We start from the raw sequence: 16,570 nt of genomic DNA, 5'->3' as shown, positions 1-16,570 counted from the left end.
CCCTGTGCACCTTGCCGATACACCCCAGCTAATACGCCAGATCCCCAGCATCACAAGCCTGGCAGTGTGCAAGTAGCCCAGACAGGCCATGCCACCCCACAGTGAATCCCGCCCCTAGGAGAGGGGAAGAGAAGGTACACACCAGTCTGTGGCTCCAGCGGTGGGATGGGGGCAGACATCAGGTCTCACTGTGGCCCCACCCACCAAAGCAAGTTATTCAAGACAGCAGAGGGGAAGTGCCCCGCAGTTCTGCACCACTCCAGGGACTATCCGAAATGACGAAACGGAAAAATTCCCTTCAAAAAAACCTCCAGGAAATAACGACAGCTAACAAATTGATCAAAAACTAAGCATTATAACAGAACAAGAATTTAAAATAATAGTCATAAAATTAATCCCTGGGCTTGAAAACAGTATAAAGGACGGCAGAGAATCTATTGCTACAGAGATCAAGGGACTAAGGAACAGCCAGGAGGAGCTAAAAAATGCTATTAATGAGCTGCAAAATAAAATGGAGATGACCACATCGGATTGAAGAGGCAGAGGAGAGAATAGGTGAACTAGAAGATAAAATTATGGAAAAAGAAGAAGCTGAGAACAAGATAAAAAAAATCCAGGAGTATGAGGGGAAAATTAGAGAACTAAGTGATGCACTAAAGAGAAATAATCTATGCATAATTGGTATTCCAGAGGAGGAAGAGAGAGGGAAAGGTGCTGAAGGTGTACTTGAAGAAATCATAGCTGAGAACTTCCCTGGTCTGGGGAAGGAAAAAGGCATTGAAATCCAAGAGGCACAGAGAACTCCCTTCAGACGTAACTTGAATCGATCTTCTGCACAACATATCATAGTGAAACTGGCAAAATACAAGGATAAAGAGAAAATTCTGAAAGCAGCTAGGGATAAATGTGCTCTAACATATAAAGGGAGACCTATAGGACTCATGACCGATCTCTCTACTGAAACTTGGCAGGCCAGAAAGGAATGGCAAGAAATCTTCAATGTGATGAACAGAAAAAATATGCAGCCGAGAATCCTCTATCCAGCAAGTCTGTCATTTAGAATAGAAGGAGAGATAAAGGTCTTCCCAAAGAAACAAAAACTGAAGGAATTCGTCACCACTAAACCAGCCCTACAAGAGATCTAAGGAGGATCCTGTGAGACAAAGTACCAGAGACATCGCTACAAGCATGAAACCTAAAGATATCACAATGACTCTAAACCCATATCTTTCTATAATAACACTGAATGTAAATGGACTAAATGTGCCAACCAAAAGACATAGGGTATCAGAATGGATAAAAAAACAAGACCCATCTATTTGCTGTCTACAAGAGACTCATTTTAGACCTGAGGACACCTTCAGATTGAAAGTGAGGGGATGGAGAACTATTTATCATGCTACTGGAAGTCAAAAGAAAGCTGGAGTAGCCATACTTATATCAGACAAACTAGACTTTAAATTAAAGGCTGTAACAAGAGATGAAGAAGGGCATTATATAATAATTACAGGGTCTATCCATCAAGAAGAACTAACAATTATAAATGTCTGTGCTCTGAATACGGGAGCCCCCAAATATGTAAAACAATTACTCACAAACATAAGCAACCTTATTGATAACAATGTGGTAATTGCAGGGGACTTTAATACACCACTTACAGAAATGGATAGATCATCTAGACACATGGTCAATAAAGAAACAAGGGCCCTGAATGATACATTGGATCAGATGGACTTGACAGATATATTTAGAACTCTGCATCCCAAAGCAACAGAATATACTTTCTTCTCGAGTGCACATGGAACATTCTCCAAGATAGATCATATACTGGGTCACAAAACAGCCCTTCATAAGTATACAAGAATTGAAATTATACCATGCATACTTTCAGACCACAATGCTATGAAGCTTGAAATCAACCACAGGAAAAAGTCTGGAAAACCTCCAAAAGCATGGAGGTTAAAGAACACCCTACTAAAGAATGAATGGGTCAACCAGGCAATTAGAGAAGAAATTAAAAAAATATATGGAAACAAACGAAAATGAAAATACAACAATCCAAATGCTTTGGGATGCAGCGAAGGCAGTCCTGAGAGGAAAATACATTGCAATCCAGGCCTATCTCAAGAAACAAGAAAAATCCCAAATACAAAATCGAACAGTACGCCTAAAGGAAATAGAAGCAGAACAGCAAAGCAGCCTAAACTCAGCAGAAGAAGAGAAATAATAAAGATCAGAGCAGAAATAAACAATATAGAATCTAAAAAAACTGTAGAGCAGATCAACGAAACCAAGAGTTGGTTTTTTGAAAAAATAAACAAAATTGATGAATCTCTAACCAGGCTTCTCAAAAAGAAAAGGGAGATGACCCAAGTAGATGAAATCAGGAATGAAAATGGAATTATTACAACCAATCCCTCAGAAATACAAGCAATTATCAGGGAATACTATGAAAAATTATATGCCAACAAATTGGACAACCTGGAAGAAATGGACAAATTCCTGAACACCCACACTCTTCCAAAACTCATTCAGGAGGAAACAGAAAGCTTGAACAGACCCATAACCAGCGAAGAAATTGAATCAGTTATCAAAAATCTCCCAACAAATAAGAGTCCAGGACCAGATGGCTTCCCAGGGGAGTTCTACCAGACATTTAAAGCAGAGATAATACCTATCCTTCTCAAGCTATTCCAAAAAATAGAAAGGGAAGGAAAACTTCCAGACTCATTCTATGAAGCCAGTATTACTTTGATTCCTAAACCAGACAGAGACCCAGTAAAAAAAGAGAACTACAGGCCAATATCCCTGATGAATATGGATGCAAAAATTCTCAATAAGATACTAGCAAATCAAATTCAACAGCATATAAAAAGAATTATTCACCATGATCAAGTGGGATTCATTCCTGGGGTGCAGGGCTGGTTCAACATTCGCAAATCAATCAACGTGATACATCACATTAATAAAAGAAAAGATAAGAACCATATGATCCTGTCAATCGATGCAGAAAAAGCATTTGACAAAATTCAGCATGCTTTCTTAATAAAAAACCCTGAGAAATTTGGGATAGAAGGAATATACATAAACATCATTAAATCCATTTATGAAAAGCCCACAGCTAATATCATCCTCAATGGGGAAAAAACTGAGAGCTTTCCCCCTGAGATCAGGAACACGACAGGGATGTCCACTCTCACAGCTGTTGTTTAACATAGTGTGGAAGTTCTAGCATCAGCAATCAGACAACAAAAGGAAATCAAAGGCATCAAAATTGGCAAAGATGAAGTCAAGCTTTCACTTTTTGCAGATGACATGATATTATACATGGAAAATCCGATAGACTCCACCAAAAGTCTGCTAGAACTGATACATGAATTCAGCAAAGTTGCAGGATACAAAATCAATGTACAGAAATCAGTTGCATTCTTATACACTAATAATGAAGCAACAGAAAGACAAATAAAGAAACTGATCCCATTCACAATTGCACCAAGAAGCATAAAATACCTAGGAATAAATCTAACCAAATATGTACAAGATCTGTATGCTGAAAACTATAGAAAGCTTATGAAGGAAATTGAAGAAGATATAAAGAAATGGAAAAACATTCCATGCTCATGGGTTGGAAGAATAAATATTGTTAAAATGTCAATACTACCCAAAGCTATCTACACATTCAATGCAATCCCAATCAAAATTGCACCAGCATTCTTCTGAAAGCTAGATCAAGCAGTCCTAAAATTCATATGGAACCACAAAAGGCCCCGAATAGCCAAAGTAATTTTGAAGAAGACCAAAGCAGGAGGCATCACAATCCCAGACTTTAGCCTCTACTACAAAGCTGTCATCATCAAGACAGCATGGTATTGGCACAAAAACAGACACATAGACCAATGGAATAGAATAGAAACCCCAGAACTAGACCCACAAACGTATGGCCAACTCATCTTTGACAAAGCAGGAAAGAATATCCAATGGAAAAAAGACAGTCTCTTTAACAAATGGTGCTGGGAGAACTGGACAGCAACATGCAGAAGAATGAAACTAGACCACTTTCTTACACCATTCACAAAATAAACTCAAAATGGATAAAGGACTTGAATGTGAGACAGGAAACCATCAAAACCCTAGAGGAGAAAGCAGGAAAAGACCTCTCTGACCTCAGCCACAGCAATTTCTTATTTGACACATCCCCAAAGGCAAGGGAATTAAAAGCAAAAATGAACTATTGTGACCTCATGAAGATAAAAATCTGCACAGCAAAGGAAACAGTCAACAAAACTAAAAGGCAACCAACGGAATGGGAAAAGATATTTGCAAATGACATATCGGACAAAGGGCTAGTATCCAAAATCTATAAAGAGTTCACCAAACTCCACACCCAAAAAACAAATAACCCAGTGAAGAAATGGGCAGAAAACATGAATAGACACTTCTCTAAAGAAGACATCCGGATGGCCAACAGGCACATGAAAAGATGCTCAACGTTGCTCCTCATCAGGGAAATACAAATCAAAACCACACTCAGATATCACCTCATGCCAGTCAGAGTGGCCAAAAGTGAAGAAATCAGGAGACTATAGATGCTGGCGAGGATGTGGAGAAACGGGAACCCTCTTGCACTGTTGGTGGGAATGCAAATTGGTGCAGCCACTCTGGAAAACAGTGTGGAAGTTCCTCAAAAAATTAAAAATAGACCTACCCTATGACCCAGCAGTAGCACTGCTAGGAATTTACCCAAGGGATACAGGAGTGCTGATGCATAGGGGCACTTGTACCCCAATGTTTGTAGCAGCACTCTCAACAATAGCCAAATTGTGGAAAAAGCCTAAATGTCCATCAACTGATGAATGGATAAAAAAATTGTGGTTTATATACACAATGGAGAACTACGTGGCAGTGAGAAAGAATGAAATATGGCACCATGTAGCAACATGGACGGAACTGGAGAGTGTGCTGCTAAGTGAAATAAGCCATACAGAGAAAGACAGATACCATATGTTTTCACTCTTATGTGGATCCTGACAAACTTAACAGAAACCCATGGGGGAGGGGAAGGGGAAAAAAAGAAAAAGAAAAAGAGGTTAGGGTCGGAGAGAGAGCCAAAGCATAAGAGACTCTTAAAAACTGAGAACAAACTGAGCGTTGATGGGGGGTGGGAAATAGGGAAGGGTAGGTGATGGGCATTGAAGAGGGCATCTTTTGGGATGAGCACTGGGTGTTGTATGGAAACTAATTTGAAAATAAATTTAATATAATAAAAAATTAAAAAAACAAACTTGAATTTAAATACATAAGTTTATTTTTAAAAAGAGGGAAAGTAAGAAGCATTGGCAAATACTTGGAAAAATTGAATCCCTTTTATATAGTTGGTGGGAATGGAAATGGTGCAGCTACTGTGGAAAACAGTTTGCCACTTCTTCAAAAAGTTAAACATGGCATTTCCATATGACCCAGCAATTTCACTACTAGGTGAATACCAAGAAGAACTGTACACTCATTTTCACAGCATCAATATTCACAATAGCCAAAAGGTTGAAAATGCATAAATATCCATTAACAGATGAGTGCCTAATAAACAAATTGTGGTATATACATATAATACAATATTATTCACCCTCAAAAATGAAGTACTGAAATATGCTATAATGTGGATGAACCTGGAAAACATGTTAAGTGAAAGAAGCCAGACACAAAAGACTATATATTGTATGATAACATTTATATGAAATATCTTGAATGGCTAAATCTATAGAAATAGAATGCAGATTGGTGGTTGCCAGGGGCTGCAGGACAGAGAGAATAACAAGCATGTGCTTAATGTTTACATGATTTTCTTCTGGGGTGATGAAAATTTTTTAGATTTATGTAGAGGTGGTAGTTTCCCAACATTGTGAATATATTGAATGCCACTGAATTGTTCACTTTAAACTGGTTAATTTAATGTGAATATCACTTCAGTTAAAAAGAAATGTTTTAAAAAGGGTTTAACAGAATAACCCTATGACTTAGCATTTCTACCCATAGATATCTCCCCAAGAGAAATGGAAACCTATGTCCGCACAAAAATGTGTACAAAAAGTGCCTGTCTTTCAAAAGTGTCTCATTACATTTTCAGAAGTTTTTTTTTTGGGGGGGGGGCAGAGAAAGGAATGAACAACCCTCAATGTATATGGAGCTTTACCATTTGCAAAGTGAATTTTTGTTCATTGTATTATTTACTTATTTCTTCCATAAACTTTCTAAGGTAGGAAATTATTATCCCCATCTTACGAGGAAATATGTTACACAATCAGTTATTGGCAAGGCCAGGACTAAAACTGCTCATTTGATCCTAATCCTATGGACTTACCACTATTCCATGTTTAGAACTAAAAAATTGACTAAATCAACCTTACCTACACATAGTATATTAGTAACATGATTTTAATGTTTAAATGATGGATTATTGATATTAAATCCAACTGGTAATAACAGAGATGAGGCAAAACAGTCATGGGTGCATCAGTTTTATCAACCTAATAAGTATGTGGCTTTGAAGAATTTCTTCCTCTCATTAGTGTCTTAGGTGCTTCATCTGTAAAATGAAAAAAAATATATGATCTCTAAGGCTCTCCCATAATCCTGATATACCATGATTCTTTGTTGTTCTCCCAAACTTCTTTGGATTGGAACAAACTAGAGCATTTTTAGCTTGTTGCAGTTGAGTTATTGAAGAAGAGAGTTCTGACTTGGGTTCTAGATTAAACCATGTTCCAGTTCCCCATGAAATAATTTAGTGCACGTTAGGAGAAAAAAAATAGCAGTAACCAAGGGCAAAATCATAGAGAAATCTATTGAAATTTGTATTAGAGTGATATTTAGCATTGATTTTTTTTTTTTTTTTTTAAATTTTTTTCAACATTTATTTATTTTTGGGACAGAGAGAGACAGAGCATGAACGGGGCAGGGGCAGAGAGAGAGGGAGACACAGAATCAGAAACAGGCTCCAGGCTCTGAGCCATCAGCCCAGAGCCTGACGCGGGGCTCGAACTCACGGACCGCGAGATCGTGACCTGGCTGAAGTCGGACGCTTAACCGACTGCGCCACCCAGGCGCCCCAGCATTGATTTTTTTTTACTTAAAAGTTTAAAAATTATTAGTGTAGAATGCTGCTAGCATAATTAACACATCGGCAATGAATGGAAATGCATTGTCATGGAAGTTAGTATTTTAGTAAGAGAGGTGGCATAGTGTATTGGCCTCATATTCAAGAATATGGTCCCAAATCTTATGGCCTCATATTCAAGAATATGGTCCCAAATCTGGTCCAAATCTTAGCTTTTCCATTAACATTCAGGGCGGTTAAAAATTATGTTCAGGGGCTTTAGAATTCCCATCTATCAATCCACCTGGAGTAAATAATTTCTGAAGCCCTTTATAGCTCATCTATGACTCTGTGAGAATTCTCCTTTCTATCTGCTTTCAGTAATCCAAGAAATTGTTTTTCATACAATTTATTGACCTATTTCCTAGAAATCAAATTAGGCTAATCACAGCTAAGAGTCCCCACAGTGAAAGTTGAAGGATAATGAGAAAGTGGTGTGCACAAAATCAATTGAGCCTCTCTCTCCACAGCCCATGTAAGACCAATTCAGAATATTGGTGTATTGAGCTGTCACCTGAAGGTTGCCTGTATTTATCTCTTTAGCATATTAATGCCAGTTTGTTAGCTCTGTGCTATAGTTCCCTTATCCCCCCCACCCCCTTCCCAGTAAGGTATTTGTATCACTTCTAGTGCTCTGTCCACTAAACCAGACAATCATCTCTACTTTTCACTGGGTTCCAGTGCCTCTCTGGCCAAAGTTTTCTTTATGGGTTTTGGTTGATGAGTATGCCAATATATTTGTTACTATTTGCATTTGAATAATGCATTCAAGTGCATACAGTACTATTTCAAAAAAGAGAAAACAAACTTTGAATACTTCCACATATTAAACATTAAGCCTGACAATTTTAATATATTATTTAATGTTAATGCAATCTATCTGTGAAGTTATTTTAATTTGAAATATGAGAAAGCTATTAGAGGTGTTATATGACTTTCCTATGGTCACACTAAAAAATTCAAATACATGTCTCTAGACTTTTTAAGCTTAGGTCTCATTTTCCTTCCATGTGTAACTATTTTATCATTTGATTCCCTCAGCAACCCTGTAATCAGGGAAAAGATTACTCACCTTGTTTTATCTTTATTATGCTCTATCACAGTACCCAAAGTAGAGGCACATAGTTGATTCTCAATAAAGATGTATTGAATAATTAACTGAATTGGATTAGATTTATGAATTAAGGAAGTTGAGGTCCAAAATGACTTTTTCAAAGTTATCTGCTGGAGAATGACAGTTTAGAGTGAGAACCATTCAATTTTGATGTTTCTATTCTGTAGATTTTTCTCAGGTCTTTTTAAAAATAAAATGAACTTTTCTTGCCACTAAGAATATATATTTGTGGGAAGACATACTGACTCTGTCTTATGACTCCTTCTCAACTATTATTATCTTATGTATGTATGTATTATTTATTTATTTATTTATTTATTTATTTATTGAGAGAAAGAACAGAGGAGAGGGGCAGAAGGAGAAAGAGAGAATCTTAAGCAGACTCCATGCCCAATGTAGGGCTCGATCTCACTACTGTGAGATCATGACCTGAGCCAAAACCAAGATTTGGTTGCTCAACTGACTGAGCCACCCGGGTGCCCTTCTTATCGATTTGACTAATTGTATGCTAGGAACAGTTATACCTATTAATGGAAACCTTCTGGGTCCAAGGTAGGAATGGTGAAAACAGACTTAAGGAGATACAGTATTGTATCTTGCTTCATTATCTACTTTAATTCATGAATACAGCTGGCAGTAGAATCCAGGATTTCTGACTCCTAGTTTATTAGTTGATTCTACAACATGCTTTTTGATCCTTGGCAACAGCCATCTCTTTACTTATATCCCCTTTTCTCTTAAACTACCCAGAGAGTTTCATTTTTAGTCCTGTCAAACCACAACAAGACCCTCCTCATAAAGTGAGAGTATCAGTAAACCTGGGCCTGAGTAGGTGGTTGGCAAAGTGCCTAGTGTTTGGAAAGGTTTACAGAAGGCATCCAAACTGGAGAAGCAGGAGGTAGCTGAGGGTCACTAGAAAATCAGAAAACTTGGATTCTAGTCCTATTTCTGCCTTTCAAATTTCAAATTTGTTGGCAAATTTGATGGCCCCCTCTTTGAGCTTATTTATCCATGTATAAAATGAGCAAAATTAAGGAATCTCTTAAGAGTCCCGGTAGCTTTAACATTTAATGGAGTACTATTATTTTGTTACCCTATCTCCATAAAGTGGTGGGTAGGTAGAATAAACACACTCCAACAGTCTGATTCTATTATTCTGTGAACTTATGCTTCTCTCAGCCAGAAGTGGGGTAAGTTTTTTGTAACACAATTTTTCTTTTTTAACTTTGAGGACTGTTCATTCATGCACCAAAATTTGATGTATAACTTTATGCCACCGACTGTTCCCCAGAACATTGTATTAACAATTTCTGCTTGCATTTCTCCACTGTTGAGTTGGGGCTAGAGCACATGTTTGATAAATCTCTTGTCAATGCTATAGTAAGAGTTCAAGTATAGTGACCACTGTCTGCCTTTTACACAGGTAATCATCATAGCAAGTAGGAAGTGCTGATTTGGTTAAGATACAGGGCTATTTAGTTGGCCCAGTCTATTGATTGAAATTGTTTTAAAGTGTTTACACATGCAAGTGTTTCCTATTAAGAACTATTATTTTCCATCTCTGTTTCTTCCACTGTCGCAGGCTCTCTCCTAAGCACGCCCCAGATATTCCTGATGACAGCACTGACAACATCACTATATTTACCAGAATCTTAGATCGTCTTCTAGATGGCTATGACAACCGGCTGCGACCTGGTCTTGGAGGTCAGTTACTATTTTAAGATCCCTTTCTTGGCTATTGTCATCTAAAAAGAAAGATTCTTAAGGTAACTTCAGCACTCCCTTGACCAATGGGTTTAGTGTAAAGTTAAGTTTCTTCCCTCTGAGCAGTAGAAATTAGTTCTAACCTTTCATTTCAATGGTCAATCTCTCTGGTATGGTTTTGGAAAATTCTGAATTTCACTTAGCTAAATGCATGTAATATACACTAATATTTGACAAAGCCCATTTCTGGTATCAAAAGACCAATCCCTGCCTAAATGGGAGGCTTGGCCCCGGCATATCTGGGAAACATACCTTTGCTCTCAAAACCCTCAGCACATGTCAGCCTGAACTTCCAATGAGGAGCAACCTGCTGCCTAGGTGGGATCTTGGTTGGCCATTAGTTTAGTATCATTAGCCATATGATCACAATGAGATAAATGCATCAGAGGAAATCATGGGCTATACTTAAATGGCAAGTATGCAAATGTATGAGTTTGATTTTTTCCTGAACCATTTGAGAACTAGTTGCAGATATCATACCCCTTTGTCCCTAAATACTTCAATGTGCTTTTCCTTAGAACAAATAAATTAATTTACAAAATTACAATGCAATTATAAATTCAGAAAATGTAACCTGACATTATACTGTGTTCTGATCTGTAGTTGATATTCAATTTTTGCCACTTGTCCCAAAAGTGTTCTATATAGCATTTTCCATTGATATAGGATTCAATCCAGGATTATGCATAGCATTTATTTTCACATATCTTCAGCCTATAATTTGGTATAATTTACTCAGATTTTCTTTGTCTTTCATGGCATTAGATTTTCCTTATTCATTTTTAGAGGAAATACACAGATTTAATCATATGTTTCTTAGTGCATTTTTCCAAAAGGGATATGATGTCTATTTGGCCCATTATTGGTAATGTTCACTTTGATGTTCACGAAGTTATTCCAGTTTAAAATCACCTTTTTTTTAAGTTTATAATCTATAAGTAATTTGTGAGGAAGTACTTTGAGATTATTATATTCCTAGTTCAGGTTGCATGCAATCATTATAGTAACTATTAAATATTCTTACATGAATAATAACTGTTATGGTTGCAAATGGTGATTTTCTAAATGTATTATTCCTCTATATTTATTAGATGGTATTCTATTGTAAGGAAAAAAACCCTTCTCTTTAATTAGGTAACTATTATCATCAATATATGGATTCATATTTTATTCAATGAATTGTAATCCATTAATATTATTCATTTTAATTAGAATTTATGTCCATAATTTTCCGTATTTGCCTAGCAGAAGCCTATTCAACCTGGCTTCTATTTCCTTTTGATCTGTTCTTCACATATTTGGGGCACCTTTTTACTTTTTGGCATAACGGTATATTCCATATTTATCTTGTAATTTTCCCTTATTCCCTTCCCAGGAAGCAGCCACTTTTTCCAAGAATACATGGCACATTTTTGTGGGAAATTACAGTATATTTAAAGTTCAACTTCTGAGTGCTAGGTGTATTCATTGCTAGTAGGGTGTCATTGCTTTTAGAAACTTTCATCAGACAGAATTAGAAAATAAAAAAATTAAAAATTTAATGTATATTCATATGTATTTACATATATCTATATAACATGTGTATATTGTGTGTGTGTGTATATAGACACACATAATATATACACATATATACACATACCTGTATATATTTCTATATATACATACACACACATACATATGTACAAATATGTGTGTGTGCATGTATAATGAGTTTGTACTGATACCATTAAGTTCAGTTCAACACAGCATTCATTGATTTACTCATTTTCTCGGTCCTACAAAATACATAAAATGGTGTTGGAATTACTATAATCCATACCATTATAATAAACTCACTTATTAAGTAAAGTTAAGATATGTTTGCAGTTTTTGTTGTTGTTGTTTTTAGATGAAGGATGTATGACACTTGCTTTGGTATAAATAATGATTGGATCAGGACAATATTCCTGAGGAATAGAAGACCAGTTACAAATCAATTGCAGTTGTCCAGGATGAAAGTGATGGCTGTGGGAATGTAGAGAATTTGGTGACTGATTAAATTATGGGGCTGGTAAAAGGAGGGAGAAAAAGATAACTTCTAGGTTGTTGGCATGGATGACTGAGTGGTGCTACTTTCTACAATAAGGGACGTTGGAAGAGGGACAGTATTATTTTGTTTTATTCTGTTTCTTTTGAAGTGTGCTTGGAACAAAGAAAGCAGGGGAGTAGGTGGAAGTTAATTGGTTGTAGACATGTAGAATTTGACTACCCATGAAAAATATGGGTGGAGCTTTTGGCTTCTGGCTAACATAGAGTAACAGGGACCAGATTTACCTTTATCACTAGTTTTAAGCTATTTGATCATATCCCTTTGTGAAATTTTATTCATGCTTCTTATTTTTTAATGTTTTATTTATTTTTGAGAGAGAGAGAGATAGAGACAGACAGAGTGAGAGTGAGGTAGGGGCAGAGAGAGAGGGAGACACAGAATCCAAAGCAGGATCCAAGCCCTAAGCTGTCAGCACAGAGCCCAATGTGGGGCTCAGACCCAGGAATTGCAAGATCATGACCTGAGCCAAAGTCGGATGCTTAACTGGCTGAGCCACCCAGGCACCCCTACTCATGTTTCTTATTTGTTGACCTTCTTGGTTTGAGAGAATTAAAACTTTTATCAAATTTAGAGTGTTTTTGACCATTTTTTTCAAATAAATTTTCTGCTCCCCTTCATATAAAGAGAACATCTTCAAAGCAAACAGAGTAAAACAAAACATTGTGGCTAAAATTAGCAAGTTAGGAAACAACAAATGTTGGTGAGGATGTGGAGAAATAGAGACACTTCTACCCTCTTGGTAGGAATGCAAACTGGAGCAGCCACTCTGGAAGACAGTATGGAGATTCCTGCAAAGGTTAAAAATAGAACTACCCCAAGGAAACAGCAAATGTTGGTGGGGATGTGGAGAAAGGGGAACACTTCTACCCTGCTGGTGGGAATGCAAACTGGTACAGCCATTCTGGAAGACTGTATGGAAGTTCCTGAAAAGGTTAAAAATAGAACTACCCTATGACCCAGCAATTGCACTACTAGGTAGTTATCCAAAGGATATAAAAACACTGATTTAAAGGGGTACTTGCACCCCAGGGTTTATAGAAGCATTATCAACAATGGGTGAACTATGGAAAGAGCCCAAATTTCCATCAACTGATGAATGAATAAAGAAGATGTGGTATACAATAAAATATTACTCATCCATCAAAAGGAATGAAATCTTGCCATTTGCAATAAGTTGGGTGGAATTAGAGTGTATTATGCTAAGTAAAATAAGTCTGTCAGAGAAAGACAAATACCATATGATTTTACTCATATGTGGAGTTTAAGAAACAAAACAGGTGAACATAGGGGAAAAGAAGGAAAAATAAAATAAAATAAAATAAAATAAAATAAAATAAAATAAAATGGCAGAGGGCAGCAAACCATAAAATACTGTTAACTATAGAGAACAAACTGAGGCTTGCTAGAGGGGATGTGGGTCGGGCAATGGGCTTAACTGGGTGATAGACATTAAGGAGGGCACTTGTTATGATGAACATTGGGTGTTATATGTAGGTGATGAATCACTAAAGTCTATCCCTGAAACCAGTACTACACTTTATATAAAGTAACTTGAATTTAAGTAAAATATTGGAAGGAAAAATAAACATTATGTATAGAGGGACAATTTTGCTTCTTGTCAGAAATAAACAAGCAAGAATGTAGTTAGTGACAGCTTTGAAGTACTGGAAAAAAACTGTCAATCTATAATTCTGTAACCAGAGTTAATGTACTTTAAACATATTGGCAAAATGAATACTTTTTCAGACACTAGAAGCTGAAAAATTCATCAGCATGTCTGTACTACAAGAAATGAATGTAATGTAAATGTAATGTAAATGTAAATGTAAATGAAAATGCATCAGGCAGAAGGAAAACAATGCCAGATAGAAATAAGGATCTATAGAAAGGAAGGAAGAGCAACACAAATAAAAAACTGTGTGGGTAAATATAAAGCAGTTTTTTCCCCAATCTATTTAAATGATAAATGACTAAAGCAAAAATAATGACAGTGTATTATGTGGCTTAAAGTATATATATGAGGAAAATGTATGATAACAATAGCTCAGAGGCCAGGAGAAAATGAAATAGAAATGTACTGTTGAAAGGTTTTTATACTGTACATGGCATGATATAATATTACTTGTTGGCAGATTGTGATAAGGAAGTGTGCTATAGAACTTAAAGAAAAATTATAGCTAATAAAGCAAAAAAGGTTATAAAAATGTAATAATAGAAATAGTTGGTTGATAAGGCAGAAAAAGAAGAAAATGTAACAAAAAGATGAAACAAATAGAAAAGTAAGAACAACCATATGAATCATCACATTAAATATAAATAATTTAAACATCCATTTTATTTTTAAATATTTATTTATTTTTAGAGAGAGAGAAAACGTGATCAGAGGGGCAGAGAGAGAGAAAGAGAGAGGGAGAAGCCCAAGCAGGTTCCGAACTGTCAGCACAGATCCTGATGTGGGGCTCGAACCCATGAACTGTGAGATCATGACCTGAGCTAAAACCAAGAGTTAGACACTTAACCAACTGAATCACCTCAGCAGTCTTAAGCATCCATTTTTAAAGGCAGAGATGGTCAAATCGTATTTTTTAAAAATCAGGATGCAAAATTACTGAGAGAAACCCACCTTAAATATAAAGCTGTAAATAAAAGTAAAAGGATGGAAAATGGTGCACCATGCTAACACTAATTAAAAGAAGATTGGAGTAGCTATTTTAATATCAGAAAAAGAAAATATTAGAGCAAAAATGTTGTTAGCAATAAAGAGGACCATTTTATAACAAAGGGGTCAATTCATTAAGAGTACATAATGATCCTAAATATTTATGTACCTAATCACAGAGCATCTAACCACATGAAACAAAAATTGAGAACTGAAAGGAGAAAGATATGATCTTTAGTTATAGTAGAGATTTCAACACTCCTTTCTCAATAAGCAATGTACCAGTAGGCAGAAAATAGGTAAAGGTAGTAGAAACAGGAACCACAGTATCAACCAACTTGACTTGAGTGGCATTTATACAACATTCCAATCAACAACAGCAGAATATACATCCTTTTCAAATATACCTACAACCTTTACCAAAATAGACAATATTCTTTATCATAAAAAAATTAAAAGAACTTACAGCATGCAAAGTATGTTCTCTCACCACAGTGGGAAAAATTAGAAAGTGAATATCTGGAAAATCTCAATGTATTTGGGAACTAAATAATACAATGCTAAATAAACCATGAGTCAAAGAAGAACTCAAAAGAAAATGCAAAACATTTTCAATTGAATAAAATAAAAAATATGTCATAAAGCAGTGCTAAGAGGAAAGCTGATAACAGTAGATGGGTACCTCAGAAAATATTAACCTTAAACCAGTGCCCCAAGTCTTCACTTAAGAAACCAGAAAAAAAAGAAGAGGTAACAATATAATAAATTGCATGAATCAATTGGGCAAAAAATCTCTTAGACATGTCTCTGATTCTGAGAGTGAGAACAATGGCATACTTTTCTCTGAGGAACAACACCACTTTAGTTACCAAATGTTTGATGGAAGGATAATGCTAGCAGCTCCAAATTTCCTCAACTCACATATTTCAGCATAGACCACTGCCCCACAAGCCAGGTCAAGGACACTAGAGCCCACAGTACTCTCAGCAGTGCCTTGCCCAAATTAGAGTCACTGGCATGATATATTCAAAGTGTTGAAAGAAAAAAATATATCCTATAACCAAGAATACTCTACCTCACAAAGTTATTATACAGAATTGAAGGAGATACCAAGAGTTTTCCAGAAAAACAAAAGTCAGAAGAGTTTATCACCACTAAACTACCCTTACAAGAAATGTTAAAGAGACTTAAGTGGAAAAGAAATGGCCATAATTAGACATAATAAAATTATGAATAAAACATGTGCAATATAACAGCATATACATAAATCATGGAGGAGGGAGTAAAAAAGAAAAGCAGAGTTTTTCTTTTAGAATATGTTTGACCTTAAATGACCATCAACTTAATATAGACTGCTATATACTTAGGATGTTATATATTGACCTCATGGTAACCACAAACCCAAAACCCCTAATAGACACAGATAATAAAGAGGGGCACCTAGATGACTCAGTCGGTTGAGCGTCTGACTTGAGGTCAGGTCATGATCTCACAATTTGTGAGATTGAGCCCTGCATCGGGCTTTCCATTCTCAACGAGGAGTCCGCTTTGGATCCTTTGTCTCCCTGTCTCTCTCTTTCCCCACCCTGGTCACTCTCTCTCTCTCAAAAATAAACATTAAAATTTTTTAATATGAAATTTATTGTCAAATAACAGTGCTCATCCCAACAGGTGCCTTCCTCAATATCCATCATCCACCCTCCCCTTCATCCCACCCCCCATCAACCCTCAGTTTGTTCTCAGTTTTTAAGAGTCTATTATGTTTTGGCTCCCTCCCTCTCTAACCTTTTTTTT

At 36.3% G+C, this 16,570-nt stretch overlaps 1 protein-coding gene across 1 annotated transcript in view; it reads left to right on the top strand.

Annotated features, from left to right (window-relative positions):
• GABRA3 (gamma-aminobutyric acid type A receptor subunit alpha3) overlaps nucleotides 1–16,570 on the top strand; it is a 380,473-nt gene that overhangs the window by 132,731 nt on the left and 231,172 nt on the right. Inside the window, exon 3 of the mRNA XM_043571691.1 lies at nucleotides 9,847–9,968. Coding sequence (XP_043427626.1) covers nucleotides 9,847–9,968 — 122 coding nt within the window. The remainder of the gene's footprint in view (nucleotides 1–9,846; nucleotides 9,969–16,570) is intronic.

Source organism: Prionailurus bengalensis, chromosome X (assembly GCF_016509475.1).
Source record: "Prionailurus bengalensis isolate Pbe53 chromosome X, Fcat_Pben_1.1_paternal_pri, whole genome shotgun sequence".
NCBI classification, from domain to species: Eukaryota; Metazoa; Chordata; class Mammalia; order Carnivora; family Felidae; genus Prionailurus; species Prionailurus bengalensis.
The sequence above is the reverse complement of the archived record's forward strand: the minus strand, read 5'-3'. Positions and strand labels throughout refer to the sequence as shown.